Source organism: Stomoxys calcitrans, chromosome 4, assembly GCF_963082655.1.
Source record: "Stomoxys calcitrans chromosome 4, idStoCalc2.1, whole genome shotgun sequence".
Lineage (NCBI taxonomy): Eukaryota > Metazoa > Arthropoda > Insecta > Diptera > Muscidae > Stomoxys > Stomoxys calcitrans.
In genome coordinates this window covers 74670810-74687707 of record NC_081555.1, presented here as the reverse complement: position 1 = coordinate 74687707, position 16898 = coordinate 74670810, and the positions used below count along the sequence as shown (strand labels likewise).

Sequence of the window (16898 nt, the reverse complement as noted above, 5' to 3'; positions counted from 1 at the left end):
ATACAGCGTGTGCCAGAGAAACTTACTTATTTGACAAAACTCCCGAGTGGTGAATTGATTAGCGAGGGCGTCAAGAGGGGACGCATTTGGAGGGGGAAGTCCCAAGTTTGTTTCTCTCTCCATTCAGTTGCCATCATGATCTGGCCTAGAGAGCAGCGGACCTTCGCCGTCGAGAGGTTCTTCTCTAACGGTCGCTCACTTGTTGCTACGCAACGTGCCTTCCGCTCTCGCTTTGAAATTTTTCCTCATAGACTCGTTCCTGGTCGTAATTCGATTCTGTCGTGGGTAAACTGGTTTCAGGAGTTTAAAAGTGTTGCCAAACCCAGAAATAGACTTCAACGGACAATCAGAACTCCGCTAACTATTGAAAGAGTGAGGCAGTTAGTTGTGCGATCTCCCCGGTGGTCGGCTTGCAAACTCGCTGACAACACTGTTCGACGAATTCTCTATCAAGATCCTAAATGTCAAGTCCCTATAAATGGACTATTGTGCCAGAATAAAGTGAACGCGATTTTATTGCCTGTCAAAATGCATGTGAAATGTTGATTGACAAACTGCCTGAAGATCAAGGTAGCTTTTCCCAGTTTCGACACTTTTACACTTTTTATGGGGTTATTTGTAATCCCAGGCTTGTGTCGATCGATCACGGACCATTTGTAATCCCAGGCTTGTGTCGACCGATAACAGACCTCAACAACAATATTCGCGACGCCATTACCAACATACCGGTTGATATGCTGCAAAGAGTGGGCACGAATTTCAACAATCGACTATATGCACAGTATATTCGCAATGGGGTTCGGCATTTATACGATGCCATTTTCAAGACTGTATAAAAAAATGGGATATTGTACTCTCAAATGAAAAAAATTAAAACAGTAAATGAAGTACTTTTGTTTCAATTGACCTTCAAATAAGTAAGTTTCTCTGACGCACCATGTATTTGATGCATTTTGTTTATTTCGAAACAAATCAAATAGAGTTAATAGTTAGACCAAAAAGGCTTTTTATTTGCCCTACATTCGATTGCATGTGATATGTATAGGACAAATAAAAAGCATATTTTTGATCTATTGATTAAAGGTCGGGTAATGCTCCAGTCAATGAACCGTAAATGTAGAATAAATGTATTGTAAACGTAGAGAGGCAAAAAATAGCATTTCACATTTCAAACAAAACAATTTTATTAACAAAAAAGTCTTGAAGGTGAGGGAGGGTCTGACGTCGGAGAACTTCAGGCATACCTCAAGGGCACAACATGCATACCTTACGGACAGATCAGAGAAGAGGGCCCTTCACAAAGTGATGCGATAAGTCAACCGCCTCTCTATCTGAAGGAGAACGCGATGGCGGCCTTCCTGAATATTGAGAGGACATTTAACAACGAGTAGATGGGTCGCCAGTCACCGCTCAGATCCGCACGGGGATCCATCCGAGTTTCTCCCTGTGGACGGACTGTGTGCTACTTGGCAGCACTATCAATGCGGACTTCGGAGGTGGTATGGTCAGAAGGCGGGTGATAAGGGGAACGCCTCACATGGGGGTGTTCTCGCCAATTCTCTGGAACATTGTGGTAAACGAATTTTTGTTGGATTGTTGGATCTTAACAAGGATGGCGTAATGCTAGTTATACATCATATCAAGGTCCCTTTTTGAACTGTGGAAGGGGATTTACAGTTTCGAAATCAGCATGTATGGCGGCCCTCAAGGCCGTGGGTTTTAGTACAGTGAGGTCGAAGTGCGTGGCGGATTGTTTGGAGTCCTGAATAGACTTCTGTTTCATGACATAGTGCTAACATGGATAGGAGCATAAGACGGCGCCATATTGGCGCCTACCCCCGACTCTTGTAGTTTCTTCTTATCATTTATCTCTCACTTTTTCGTTTCCTTTTCTCCACAGGTCTGACTGGTAGTTATTGTTTTAAAATTTGTTAAAATTTATCAGCTGTCACGAAAACGGATCGTAAAATTTTCTTTTTAGTGAACTCCACATTCCGGTTACGGTCGACAGATGCTCGGTAATTATTTGTATGTGTATTTATAAGAAAAAACAAGTAAAAGCGTGTTAAGTTCGGCCGGCCGAATCTTATATACCCTCCACCATGGAGCGCATTTGTCAGTTCTTTTCCCGGCATCTCTTCTTAGGCAAAAAATGATATAAGAAAAGATTTGCTCTGCTATTAGAGCGTTATCAAGATATGATCCGGTTTAGACCACAATTAAATTATATGTTGGAGACCTGTGTAAAATGTCAGCCAATTCGAATAATTGCGCCCTTCGGGGGCTCAAAAAGTAAAATAGAGAGATCGATTTATATGGGAGCTGTATCGGGCTATAGACCGATTCAGACCATAATAAACACGTGTGTTTATGACCATGAGAGGATCCGTCGTACAAAATTTCAGGCAAATCGGATAAGAATTGCGCTCTCTAGAGGCCCAAGAAGTCAAGACCCAAGATCGGTTTATATGGCAGCTACATCAGGTTATGGACCAATTTGAACCATACTTGGCACAGTTGTTGGATATCATAACAAAACACGTCGTGCAAAATTTCATTCCAATCGGATAAGAATTGCGCACTCTAGAGGCTCAAGAAGTCAAGACCAAAGATCGGTTTATATGGCAGCTATATCAGGTTATAGACCGATGTGAACCATACTTGGCACAGTTATTGGATATTATAACAAAACACGTCGTGAAAAATTTCAATTTCGACATAAAATGTCGCGACGATCAAGAATATATATACTTTATGGGGTCTCAGACGAATATTTCGAGCAGTTACAAACAGAATGACGAAATTAGTATACCCCCCATCCTATGGTGGGGGGTATAACAAAACATCTGACGCGTTTTCCTAAATTTACGGTATGTTTACCAGAGCATAACTAGGCCTTAATAATTCTATTTGATTGTACGGATGTTCCTATAAAAATTTATGACCTAATAATGATAATGCGAATTTGTACCATAAACCAGTAAGGGGAGGCAAAAGTCGGACGGTGCCGACTGTCTCACACCCTACACCTATCCTATAAGTCGAATGTGGGAGATATATATTCGAATCTGAACCAATGTGAAGGAACTCGGCGGATGTTTTCAGATGGGTTATTAAACAATCCGTATCAAATTTCGAGCAGATATGTTCAAACTGTAATAACTACGGTTGACAAATGACAACATTATTGCAAATTACCCCAAATCTGGCGAACACATCGATGGTATTTATATCTAAATCTAAACCGATTTCGAACAAACTCTAAAGAGGAAAGTCGTCGAGGAAAGTCGTCGAGGAAAGTAAATGCGTTTGCAGTGGCTGAAGAAGTGCAAATCGGGTATAATACATATATCACAGATATATCCAAATCTGAACCGATTTCTATGCAATTCACCAGTAATACTAAGATATACAAGGAAATGCTTCCTGCCAAATTTCGAGAGAATCGGTTAACAAATGAGCACTTTATTGCAATATTTCTCAAAACCGGAAACAACATATATATATAGGAGTTGTATCCAAATCTGAACCGATTTTTTTCCAATTTCAATAGTATTCTCTCTCTACGCAAAAAAAAATATATGTGCCAAATTTGAGGATGATCGGATGGAAATTGCGACCTGTAGTTTGTACACAAATTAACATGGACAGACGGACAGACAGGCACACGCACATAGCTAAATCGAATCAGAGAGTGATTCTGAGTTGATCAGTATTCCTATCAATGGGTCAATCTCTCTTCCTTCTGGGTGTTACAAACAAATGCACCACAAACACAGTGGTGGTATCAAAGTATCCCCCAACACGATTTAAACACTTTTGCATGCCCTCAAATCAAACTTCGAAGCACTTTTTCCACTCCAATTGAAGCACTCCCCAAATATGGTTTTTTAAACGCTTCAACAGCATTTTCTGGCGACGAAAATTATTGACAACGCATATCTATCTTAATGTGCGGGAATAAAAAGAAATCATTAGGTGCCAAGTAAGGGCTATATGGCGGATGATCCATCAAATCGACAATTAGGCCGTTCAAAAAGGCGTCAATGTGTGTACGCTCGAATTGTCGTGGTGAAAAATAATTCGTCTTCGCTTGGTCGCTTTTTGAATTTTCTTGTTCCTCGAACATTTTTCGTTGGATTTAACTCGTCTTCGAAGACCCACATGGTCGATTGCTGTTTGTTTCGGTCCTATCCGCGTATACCCACGATTCGCCACCTGTGAAGATTTTATGCACTAATCTACACGAGCCTTTTTTCTGCGAAGTCCAAAGAGAACAAATCTTTGTACGGCCTGGTATTCAGGAAATATCGAATGTATGCTGGAGAAAGAAATGCCCAAGAATGCCTATTTCTCATAGTATATCTCATAATGATCTTGCTTCATGGAATTCGTCCTTGAGCGAACGTCGGCTATGACCAAGGATTCGGAGTGGAGCAAGCCTATTTTTGCTGGAGCAGTAGCGAATTTTTGCGAACCCGGAGCGAAGCTGGATCGGAGCTGCTTTCAGTCTCAAAATCCGCTCCGACAGATTAAAAATCTTTAAAAAAACAAATTTTTTGTTTCACGAACTTGTTATTGTGGCGACTTAAAGTTTCGTCTTAAAGTCAAAATAAGTGAAAACGAGTTATGTGCGGTAGGGCCGAATCTTATATACCATCCACCATGGATAGCATTTGTCAAGTTATTTCCACGGTTTCTTTTTAGTGGCGAAAACTAAAAAAGATCAAGTAACGAACTACATGGATTTTTATACCCACTACCCTAGAAAAAGAGGTATGTATATTCATTTAGTTATTCCGTTTGCAACATATCAAAATAAATATTCCCGATCCTACAAAGTATATATGCTTCTGGATGGTCATAAAATTCATAGATGATTTAACGATGACTGTGTTTCTTTCCGTCTGCTGTAGTTACGTTACAGTCTTCAAAAATCTAAATATTGAGCTATAATTTGGCATAGATTCGTACTTAGTCTATACGCAGGATAAGTTCTTCAACCAGCAAAATCGGACTACGTTTGGATATATCTGCCATATAGATCGATCTATCAATTTAGGGTCTAAAGCCCATAAAAAGCTAGATTTCCCATTGTCCGCACCAAATTTAGTCCAGATCGAACCATGAGTTGCACTAGGCCACCCGCTATCCAAACTGCGTACGGTCCATATCAAACCATATTTGGATATAGCTGTCATATGGACCGATCTGCCGAAATGGGATTTTAAATCTATAAAATCCTCATTTATAACCTTATTTCCTTGAAGATTCAAACTGTGGCTTATATTAACTTCTCGGTTCCCTCGGTTCACTAATATAGATATAATAGGTTTATAATTAAATAGGATAATAATAATATACATTGTGGTGGGTGGCACGGCCGAACTTAACGATTTTTTACCTGTTTTTTTTATACCCTCCACCATAAGATGGGGGGTATACTAATTCCGTCATTCTGTTTGTAACTACTCGAAATATTCGTCTGAGATCCCATAAAGTATATATATTCTTGATCGTCGCGACATTTTATGTCGATCTAGCCATGTCCGTCCGTCTGTACGTCCGTCTGTCCGTCCGTCTGTCCGTCCGTCTGTCCGTCCGTCTGTCCGTCCGTCTGTCTGTCGAAAGCACGCTAACTTCCGAAGCAGTAAAGCTAGCCGCTTGAAATTTTGCACAAATACCTCTTATTAGTGTAGGTCAGTTGGTATCGTAAATGGTCCATATCAGTCCATATTTTGATATAGCTGCCATATAAACCGATCTTGGGTCTTGACTTCTTGAGCCTCTAGAGTGCGCAATTCTTATCTGATTGGAATGAAATTTTGCACGACGTGTTTTGTTATGATATCCAACAACTGTGCCAAGTATGGTTCCAATCGGTCTATAACCTGATATAGCTGTCATATAAACAGATCTGAGGACTTGACTTCTTGAGTCTCTAGAGGGCGCAATTCTTATCCGATTTGAATGAATTTTTGCAAGAAGTATTTTGTTATGATATCCAACAACTGTGCCAAGTATGGTTCAAAGCGGTCTATAACCTGATATAGCTGTCATATAGACCGATCTGGGGTCTTGACTTCTTGAGCCTATAGAGGTCGCATTTATTATCCGATTTGCCTTAAATTTTGTACGAACGATTCTCTCATGACCATCAACATACGTGTTTATTATGGTCTGAATCGGTCTATAGCCCGATACAGCTCCCATATAAATCGATCTCTCTATTTTAATTCTTAAGCCCCCAAAGGGCACGAATTGGCTGACATTTTACACAGGTCTCCAAAATATAATTTAATTGCGGCCCAAACCGGATCATATGTTGATATCGCTCTAATAGCAGAGCAAATCTTTTCTTATATCCTTTTTTGCCTAAGAAGAGATGCCGGAAAAAGAACTCGACAAATGCTATCCATGGTGGAGGGTATATAAGATTCGGCCCGGCCGAACTTAGCGCTTTTACTTGTTTAACTTCTCCTTGTCTCATTAAACCTGCCCTATCTACTAAATAACTCTTTTCTTAATTTTTATCTCATGTGCTTTGAAATGAAAAGTCTTCAGATTTTCCCTTTCTTTTACTGACTGCTTTTGCCTTAAGTTTTCAAAATACAAACAATTCGATCTTAAAATACAATAAAACATCTAATTATGACCAGTTAATTGTACCATGAGCTATGTACCAAGTACCAAGTGCAAACCAATGAACATCTGAAACTCATTCCATCAACATCCAACATCAACATTTTAATACAAACTAGCCAACCTGCCTTCTTTACAGGCAGACAGACAGGCATATAACTCTGGCGGTTAGACGACCTCAGCGCAGCATTTGTAATTATGAATGTAACAGCCGCCTTGTTACATTCACTTGCATGCGATGTGAAATGCATGTACTCATATGGTGCATATATGACGGTGAAGGAGGCGGGTAAGTTACAGTATTTGCAATGATGACTGAATGATGGATTACCCTATGATGTATCGAGTCAAAATGAATCATTGGTTAAAATCGTTGGAACTGTTGGGGTTCACATCATTATTATTAAATTGGTAACACGCTATATAGTGTTTTGGGGGTTTCTTTTTGTTCCATCGTTAGCGGTAATACTCTTTCACAATATTAACAACAACACCAAAATGGTAAGAAACTATGACCTCTCATTGGGTGCAACGCTTCAGTATCCACAATGTGAAGTTGAGGGTATACACCATCGCCTTGTATGCGTGATTTAGTGAATTTGTGTACTTTTTAAGCTGTTGTGTTAATCTCTGCTTAAATTGCAACATGAAAAGGTAAACATGCTTCGAATCGGCAGTGGGGTTTTGAACTCCTGGATAAAAATGTATGGTATGATTTAGGGTAAGTGCATCAAGTTGATGAACTTTTTGGAATCTACATATGCATCCTTGATGTATTCGTATTAAATACTCAAATTAGTCTCGATTACCATTGGACATTTTAATGTTTGAGCGTTCGGAACAGAAAATAAGCCATACTTTGACAGTATTTCTTATTTTTAGGCCACTTTTCTTATCCTTGAATTACAAGTATATTATTTTTTTGATATTTTTGAGAAATTATTTATATCATTGTATTGGAGAAATTATGATTACCCCACATTTATATATCTGACTATCAAATAGAAATAAATTTCGAAATTTTTACAAATTATCCATTTTACCTCAAAATAACGATGGGAAACTATGTGCTGCAACTTAACATTTAAACACCACAAAGTAAAACGTCATGGCGTAGAAGCTGCAACTGCCTGCCAGCCACGTCATGTAGCAAGCCAAACTAAACATATTTGCTCTATTGGATGAAGCTGTGAGAGAGACTTTAATAAGTTCGGCCGGGCCAAACTTTGGATACCCTCCATATCGGGTATATATGTAAACCCCCTTTCGTCACAATCCGGTAAAAACTGGATAACTTATGCACCACAATTGGGCACGGAAATTGAATGGTCCAATAAATATAAGTCATTGTAGAATTTTTTATTTCAAATTTCAACAAAATCGGGTAATAAATAAAACATTTATGAGCTTCAGACCCTTAATCAGCATATGGGTCTATATGACAGCTATTTCTAAATACAGTCCGATCTTTGCCATATTTGGGTCAGACGGCGAGTGGCCTAAAACTACTTATTGTTTAAAATTTCAGCGAAATCGGATACAAAATAAAGTTTTTATGGGCTTCATACTGTTTATCAGGAAATTGGTCTGTATGGCAGCTATATTTAAATATAATCCGATCCAAACCACATTTGGAAGGGATGTCGGGAGACCTTAAACGAAATCGGATAAATAATAAAGCTTTTATGGGCTTCAGACCCTTTATCGGCAGATCGGTCTATATGGCAGCTATATCTATATATAGTTCGACCTCAACCATATAAAGCTCGGACATCGGGAGCTTAGAAACATCTCAAATTTCAAATTTCAGCGAAATCGGTTAATAAATAAAGTTTTTATGGGCTGCAGATCGGTCTATATGGCATATAGTTTATATATAAATATAGTTCGATCTATATATAAATATAGTTCGATCTGAACCATATTTGGGCCTATGTTGGGAGGATTTAAACTTCTCACTGATACACATTTCAGCGAAATCATTTAAAAATAATGCTTTTATGGGCTTCAGACCCTTTATCTAGAGATCGGTCTATATGGCAGCTACTTCTAAATATAGTCCGATTTAATCAATATTTTGGTCAGATGTCGGGAGGCCTAAAACAACTAGCTGTTTCAAATTTCAGCGAAATTGGTTAAAAAATAAAGCTTTTATGGGCTTCAGACCCTTAATCGGGAGATCGGTTTATATGGTCTATATATCTAGATATAGACCGATCTGAACCATATTTAGGTCAGATATCGGGAGGCTTAAATTAACCCACTGTTTCGGGTAATAAATAAATGAAATCGGATAATAATTAACGCTTTTATGGGCTTCAGACTCTTTATTGGCATATCGGTCTATGTGGCAGCTGTATTCAGATTTCAACGAAATCGCATGAAAAATAAAGCGTTTAAGGGCATTAGACGCTTTATCGTTAGATCGGTCTATATAGCAGCTATATCCAAATATGGTCCGATTTGGCCCGATCAAGAACTTAACTAGCATGCATCAAAAAGACGTATGTGCCAAATTTCAATACCTCAATTTTTGAAGGCCGTAGAGTGATTACAACAGACGGATAGACATACAGACACACGGACATCGTTAAATTGTTTTAGAATTTTACAACGATCCGAAATATATATACTTTATAGGGTGGGAAATTGATATTTCAATGTGTTGCAAATGGAATGACTAAATGAATATACCCCCTATCCAACGGTGGTGGGTATAAAAAGTGATTGAATAATATCACACATCAGCTGATAATGACAGCAACAACACCACGAAAACCATTATGGTAAAATTGTTCATAACTTAGTAAATTGCCATCACCAAGAGTAATACCAACGTTTAAACAAAACCAAAGAAAACAAACAAACATATCAACCAGAAAAAGAGCTCACACCAAACAATTCCAACATTAAACTCTATAGGCGCATTTCTACCAACATTGAAACATTAGATGGGGCAAGAAAACTGGCAAATGATTTAAAATGTAGTGTGTGTTGCTAAAGGAATGCTGCAATTAACTCTACAAAGTAATGTTTTAAAAAGACAATCAATAGTAGTTCAAACGTCAGAAATTTGTGCTATCGAAAACAAAAGACTTAAGAAACAAACCACTATTGTGGTGACCTTGTGAAAATAATGTAAGAGACCAATAGATATCCAAATTTGCAATAAAATCCCTTCAAAAAACAACGGTAAGACTACACTCGTATCAATAAGTGTTATCCGATTCAGTCCGAATGCGACACATCTTCGTAAAGAAGCTTTGCAAGACTGAAGGCCCCACAAAAGTCATCACCATTGAAATTAGAACAGATTTTGGTGGAATTTAGCAGTAGAGTTCTGATTGAAATTAGAATCATAGCATCAAATTGGGTGATGCTATGATATCTTTTATAAAGACGGTGTGTATATATGGAAGCTATATCCAAAACTAATTACCGATCAATAGCGATATGGTCTGAGCTTTTCGAGGCTATGGAGAGCAAAATCAACTCCACCTTGTGGGTTACAAATAGTTCAATAGTCATCTAAGTGAGTGACAGTAAGGTCGTAGCTCTATCTGCTAGGCATTGGATGGTATCTGACACGGTGCACTCGTATCAAAGCTTGGCGCTTTAAGTGGCGATAATAACTACGCGAATCCAGGCATGGAAAGTGGTGTTCACAAGACCTGGAAACCGATCTTGGATGTCGATTTCATGAGTTTCTGGACGGCGAAATTTTTATCCAATTTGACTGAAATTATGTATAAAGTGTTTTGATACATCTTCCAACAATTGTATAAATATTCTTAATCCTCTCGACATTCTGAGTCGATCTGTCCATGTCCGTCTATCTGTCGAAATCACAATAGTCGTCGAATGCGAAAAGCCAGCCGCTTGAAATTTTGCACAGATCCTTAATTGTGATGTAGGTTGTTGGGGATTGAAAATGGACTACGTCGGTTCAGATTTAGATATAGCTCCCACATAAACCGATCTCCCGATTTGATTTCTTGAGCCCTTGGAAGCAGCAATTTTTTCCGGTTTGACTGAAATTTTCCACGCGATGTTCTGTTACGACTTTCAACAACTGTGCCAAGTACGGTCCGAATCGGTATGTAACCTGAGATAGCTTCCATATAAACCGTACTTGGCACAGTTATTGGAAGTCATAATGGAACACTATGTGTAAAATTTCATCCTATTCAGATGAAAATTGTGGCTTCCAAGGGTTTAAGAAGTCATATCGGGAGATTGGTTTATTTGGGATCTATATCAGGTTATAGACCGATTTGGACCGTACTTATCTCCGTTGTTGGAAGTCATAACAGAATACTATGTGCAAAATTTCAGCCAAATCGGATAAAAATTGCGACTTCCAGGGGTCCAAGAAGTCAAATCGGGAGATCGGTTTACATGGGAGCTATATTTAAATCTGAACCGATATGGCCCATTTGCTATCCCCAACGACCTACATCAATAATAAGTAGTTGTGCAAAATTTCAAGCGGCTAGCCTTACGCGTTCGACCGCTATCGTGATTTCGACAGACGGACGAACATGGCTAGATCGATTCAGAGTGTCGAGACTGCCCAGAATATATATACTTTATGTGGTCCTAGATCAATATTTCGAGGTGTAACAAACGGAATGACTAGATAAGGATATCCCCATCCTATGGTGGTGGGTATAAAAAGTTAAACATTCAAAGACGCTCCTATTTCTAAGTCTATTTTGCGTTCTGAAAACACCCAGCATTCACAGTACCAGCTTAGTATTTCTGGGTTTTATCCCAAACCGTTGACAGCTTCCTCAACACTCCCTGAACGAGGTCCGTAATAGTGGGAAGGAATCGGACACCCACCATAACTACAAAACTCTCTCGAAAGTCTGCAGAGTCCGACTCATAAACAAAATGTAAATTTGCCCATAAATATTTCTTTAAGGTACAGGGCCAAACTCTCACATATCAATGAGTGTAGTCCGATTCAAGTTTAAGCTCAATGATGAGGGGCCACCTATTTATAGCCGAGTCCGAGTACGACACCTCTTTGGAGAAAAGTTTTTATATGGCATAGCACCTCCAGCATTAGGAGGGGAAAACCACCGTTGAACTTTTTTTGTGTTCTTCACAGGATTCGAATCCAGACGTTCGGCGTCATAGCCGGTATACCAACCTCAGCGCTACGGTGGCCAAGGGCACAAAATAGAAAACAGAATATGTGCATACGGCGTTTCTCTGGCTACAATCTTCCTAATCGAGCCTCCGCCAGTGATGCGTTGATAGTACGTCATTTGAGCATCAGCCTAATTCGCTGAAAGAGAGGTATTCTCATGTCTACCAAAAAATACTATTTCGCGTTTTCCATCGATACTTTTAATCAGAGTTCTTCTTCGTATGCGACATCAACTTCCTGCTTTCATTGCAGCTACCACACACAAATATTAACAAACACTACTCCCTTTTAAGCTCGGTTAAAACTGCAGTGTAAATAAGGAAAAAATTTGAAAATCTATGAGAATCGGTCTGTATATGACAGCTATATCGAAATAGGGTCCGATTAGTCACCTTTAAACATTAATCTGTCAAATAAACCTATTTCAAATGTACATTAACTTTTGTGAATACCGGTGTAAATGCATTTCACCATTTCTTTTAAATTTCTTGTAGTATTATCGTTAAGTATCCTATAAGATGTGTAAATAATGATTTAAAATTTCTGCTGCTCGTACTACCCAATAAACATGTATGTTGGATATAGCTTGGCACAAGTAAATGAACTTCCAGTCGCAACAAAAATAGTCTATCATCCAACTAAAAGTTTAAACTATACCGACATGAAAGAGTAGGAAAAAACAAGATAAATATGTTAATGGAAAGAGTTTGAAAAATCGCACATTTTGCAGTCTCATCTTTAAACTGAGCCTCACAGGCTGCTATTCACTCAAAATCATCTCCGCAAAAACCTCAATCTTCTGGTTTTGCAACATTTACAAATACACTTCGCACACAGGAAAGTCGCCAGCCACGCCACAATTCGGCGATAGAAGCCAATGCTTCTGGCAATCTTACAATGTTTTGCAAAATGAAGACAACTACCAACCAACCAATCTCAAAAATACTAGTAATTCTGGGTTCAACTAAATCCAACAATTTTCCAGCTTTAGCAAAATGTCATATCTGTCTCACTGGTTTGTTTATGCTGCTTCTTTTTCGTCGTCGCATGGAATGGAAAATTTTCCATAATAATTTTGGTAATTATGCTTGCTCATTATAAATACTTACACCAATGTGTTGGCCTTCTACGAATAATTGAGGTACTTGTATCGTTTCGGAATGCATGCGCTCCTTTATTTCCTGTTGATATTCCACACTCATGAAGACATCACGTTCTTCAAATTTGACCAGTAGTGTTCTGAGGATTTGTTTAACATTTGAACATTTTGCATAGGTGTCGCGAATGATGCCCATACTTGTGGTGTAGAGTACCACTTTGCCTGAGTCTTTTTCTTTAAAATTCTGAAACGATAAACAAAAAAATAAAGGAAAAAGAAGTGTTACGATAGCGTTCTTTTCAAATTATATATAACAAGTAAAAAGGCGTTAAGTTCGGCCGGGCCGAACTTTGGATACCCAACACCGCGGGTATATATGTAAACCACCTTTCGTCCAAATCCGGAGAAAAATGCATACCTTATGCCCCATAGCAGCTACAATATATCGAAATATGTTCCGATTTGGACCAAATACTTATAAGTACAAGTTATTGCTCAATTGTATATAACAAAATATTGGTCTTTTTAGTAGCTATATCTAAAAATAAACCGATCTGAACCGATCCATATACAACACGGATGTCGAAAAGCCTAACTTAAGTCACTGCGTCAAATTTCAGTGATCAGATTAAAAATGCGCCTTTTATGGGGCCAAGACTTTAAATCGAGATATCGGTCTATATGGCAGCTATATCTAACTCTGGACCGATCTGGGCCAAGTTGAAGAAAAATGTCGAAGAGCTCACTGTCCCAAATCTCGGCGAAATTGGACAATAAATGCGATTTTATGGTCCCAAAACTTTAAATCGACAGATCAGTCTATATGGCAGCTATATCCAAATCTGGACCAATCTGGGACAAATAAAAGAATTATGTCGAAGAGCCTAACACAACTCACTGTCTTAAATTTCAGCAAAATCGGATAATATATGTTGCTGTTATAGGCCTAAGACCATAAATCGGCGGATCGATCTATATGGCAGCTATATCCAAATCTGGACAGATCGTTGCCAGATTAAAGAAGGATATCGAGTGGCCTAACACAACTCACTGTTCCAAATAACGGCGACATCGGACAATAAATGCGCCTTTTATGGGCCCAAAACCTTAAATCGAGAGATCGGTCTAAATGGCAGCTATATTCAAATCTGGATCGATCTGGGCCAAATTGAAGAAGGATGTCGAAGGACCTTACACAACGCACTGTCCCAAATTTCAGCAAAATCGGATAATAATTGTGACTTTTATGGGCTTGAGATCCTAAATCGGCGGATCGGTCTATATGGCAGCTATATCTAAATCTTAACCGATCTGGACCAAATTGAAGAAAGATGTCTAAGGGCATAACACAACTCCCTGTCCCAATTTTCAGCAAAATCGCTTATGGACAAGAGAAGAATCTGTGCAAAATTTCAGCTCAATATCTCTATTTTTAAAGAGTGTAGCGTGATTTCAACAGACAGACGGACGGTCATGGCTAGATCGTCTTAGATTTTTACACAGATCAAGAATATATAGACTTTATAGTGTCGGAAATGGATATTTCGATGTGTTGCAAATGGAATGACAAAATGAATATACCCCCAACCTTCGGTGGTGGTTATAAAAATGAAAGTAGTGCGGTTTGTATCTGTGTTCCGTATAGAATCAAAATTGGGCACTTCGAAAAGAAAACATTTTAATTACAATTTATAACTAGGTTAGGTTAGGCTAAAGTGGCAGTCTGCCATCAGTCTCACTTAGGCATTTTCGTCTATTGTGATACCATAGGAACAGGAGAAGGAAGATACCTTCTAGTTCCGCAGAACCGCAGAACCATCCAGAAAAGCCCAACATCTTGCGTATGTTCACATTCGCTAAACCTAAAGTAGAACTCCCTCTGACTGCCAGTGTGAGACGCGCACACAGCAGATGTTCTACGGCCTCTTCTTCCTCGACGTCTTCACAGCTTCTGCAAATGTCGTTACTGGCAACCTTCTATCTGCTTTCCAATCAGACAGAGACCTGTCATGACAGTGACAGCAAAGCGGTAGACCCCTTCAAGTCTAGATTAGGCCACACAATTTTGGAATACTCACAGTCACCCCTTTGTCACCCCATTTATCACTCGTTGCCCTTTCAGGCCTTTATTAAGTCATAGTCCGCATGCAAATTGTCATTTGTAGAATGAAATAAATAAGTAACTAGTAAAAACGTGATAAGTTCGGCCGGGCCGAATCTTGGGCCACCACCAAGGGCATACGTTTACTCTACATATCAAATTTCTGCTTCCAGGGGCTCAAGACATCAAATCCATTGATTGGTTTATATGGAAGGTATATCTGGTTAACACCGATTTAGACCTCTTTTTTTGGAAGTGATAATATAACATTATATGCAAAGTTTTATCAAAATCCGATACCAATTGCGGCTTCCAGGGGTTGAAGACTTGAAATCGGGATATCGATTTATAAGAGAGAGGACGTGCCTGTATCAAAGCTATCGGTTTGATATTTAGTTCTTTGGTAGAATTTTTCGGATTTCATTCTGGCTTCTACACACCTCACACTCACGCCTTTCCATTTCCTTCTCTTTCCTGCGCAATACTCGTTTCTCCTCTCTCCTTTTCTCCTGACACCTGTTCTTCATTTGGCGCGTTGCTATTGACTGTAAGGTTGTCCTGTATGCCGTATTCTTGGTTTCAGTAACTTTTTGGCACTCCTGGTCGCACCCTGGATTCCTTGGGGTAGGCTTTTGGTACCCAAGATGCTTTTCCAAGAAGTGGGCATTGGTTTGCCATTGAGCTGCTATACTATCGGGTAAGGGAATGCTTTCTTCGAGCATTTGGGTCAGCCGTGTTGAGTATGCCGTTGCCACCTGTTGTTTGTAGCTTTCCGATGTCCACCTTCCGTGCAGTGTCAGATCGTACGTTTCTTGCCACACTAATGGTCCAAATCGATGTTCTCTGCTCGGATCGATTGAACATCTAACACGCTGGTTGAATGCCTTCCATTTTTCACAAGATGATCTATTTGGTTTCTCATGTTTTGATTGAGTGACAGCCATGTGGTCATGTCAATCCTTTGATGTTGGAATCTGGTCTGTTAAATAACACGCTCTTTGTCTCGGCAAAGTCAAATTAGCCTCAATTTATTATCGAAAGTTTCTTTGTGAAGGCTAAATTTTCCGTCTGTTGGTCCAGAGATATTTTCAGCGGACATATTATCTTTCTGGACGCCAGTAGAAAATATCCTTGGTCTGCTCTTACGTCGGGGCATGGGTGCAAATAAGGCTGATGTTGAAGAATTTCGCTTTTATGGGGACTGTGGCTAGCCTCTTATCCACCGGAGTAAACTTGGAGACAAGGTGTTTCAGTCTTCATCGAACCATAAATCCATAGTCAAATTCAGGCCTCGTTACATGGCAGCTACAATATAATATAGAACGTCACCTCTAGGTGTTGTTGTGGAGCCTTTCTCGAGCCAACGCACATGCTGTTTGGCAGTTTTGTCTGCCTTATACTTTTCCAATACATCCGCCAGTACGTACACTGTTCCCTCTCTGTAAAGAGTGCGGTGCATATACGCAAATAGTGGTCCTTACAACGTTTGTCGGCAACACAGGGGGATTCGTTTTTAATCTCCTTCGTTTTTATTGAAGTAATCTCTTGAAGTTATCCGGCTGATGTGCTACTAACCCGACACCCCAACCCATATTTTTATTGTTCTACAGGTGAACTCGTGGCAGATTTAGCTCACTATCTTTAGCGGATGTTAAAGGTAGCTACCCAGGTGACACCGCGAGGAGGTTTGTGTCCACATTTAAGATGAATGAAGACCAAGATAAGCCTGGATTTTGTCAAGTCAAACCAATCAGAACCGTTGCTTGGTTTTCAAGATCCCCCAAGTCATCCGACACAGCTCAACCCCCTAAAACCAATTAGACGGTCTTAGACGGAGTAATGATTGACTCCTTACGGACCTCAAGAAGTTATGTCGTTATTCAGGATCGTTGCAGGAA

The 16898-nt window shown here is 39.4% G+C and overlaps 1 protein-coding gene across 1 annotated transcript in view; it reads right to left on the bottom strand.

Moving 5' to 3' along the window:
• Positions 1-16898, bottom strand: part of LOC106088031 (putative uncharacterized protein DDB_G0277255) — a 181194-nt gene that overhangs the window by 5976 nt on the left and 158320 nt on the right. The window contains exon 3 of the mRNA XM_013253315.2: positions 12910-13143. Within this exon, the coding sequence (XP_013108769.2) occupies positions 12910-13143 (234 nt within the window). The remainder of the gene's footprint in view (positions 1-12909; positions 13144-16898) is intronic.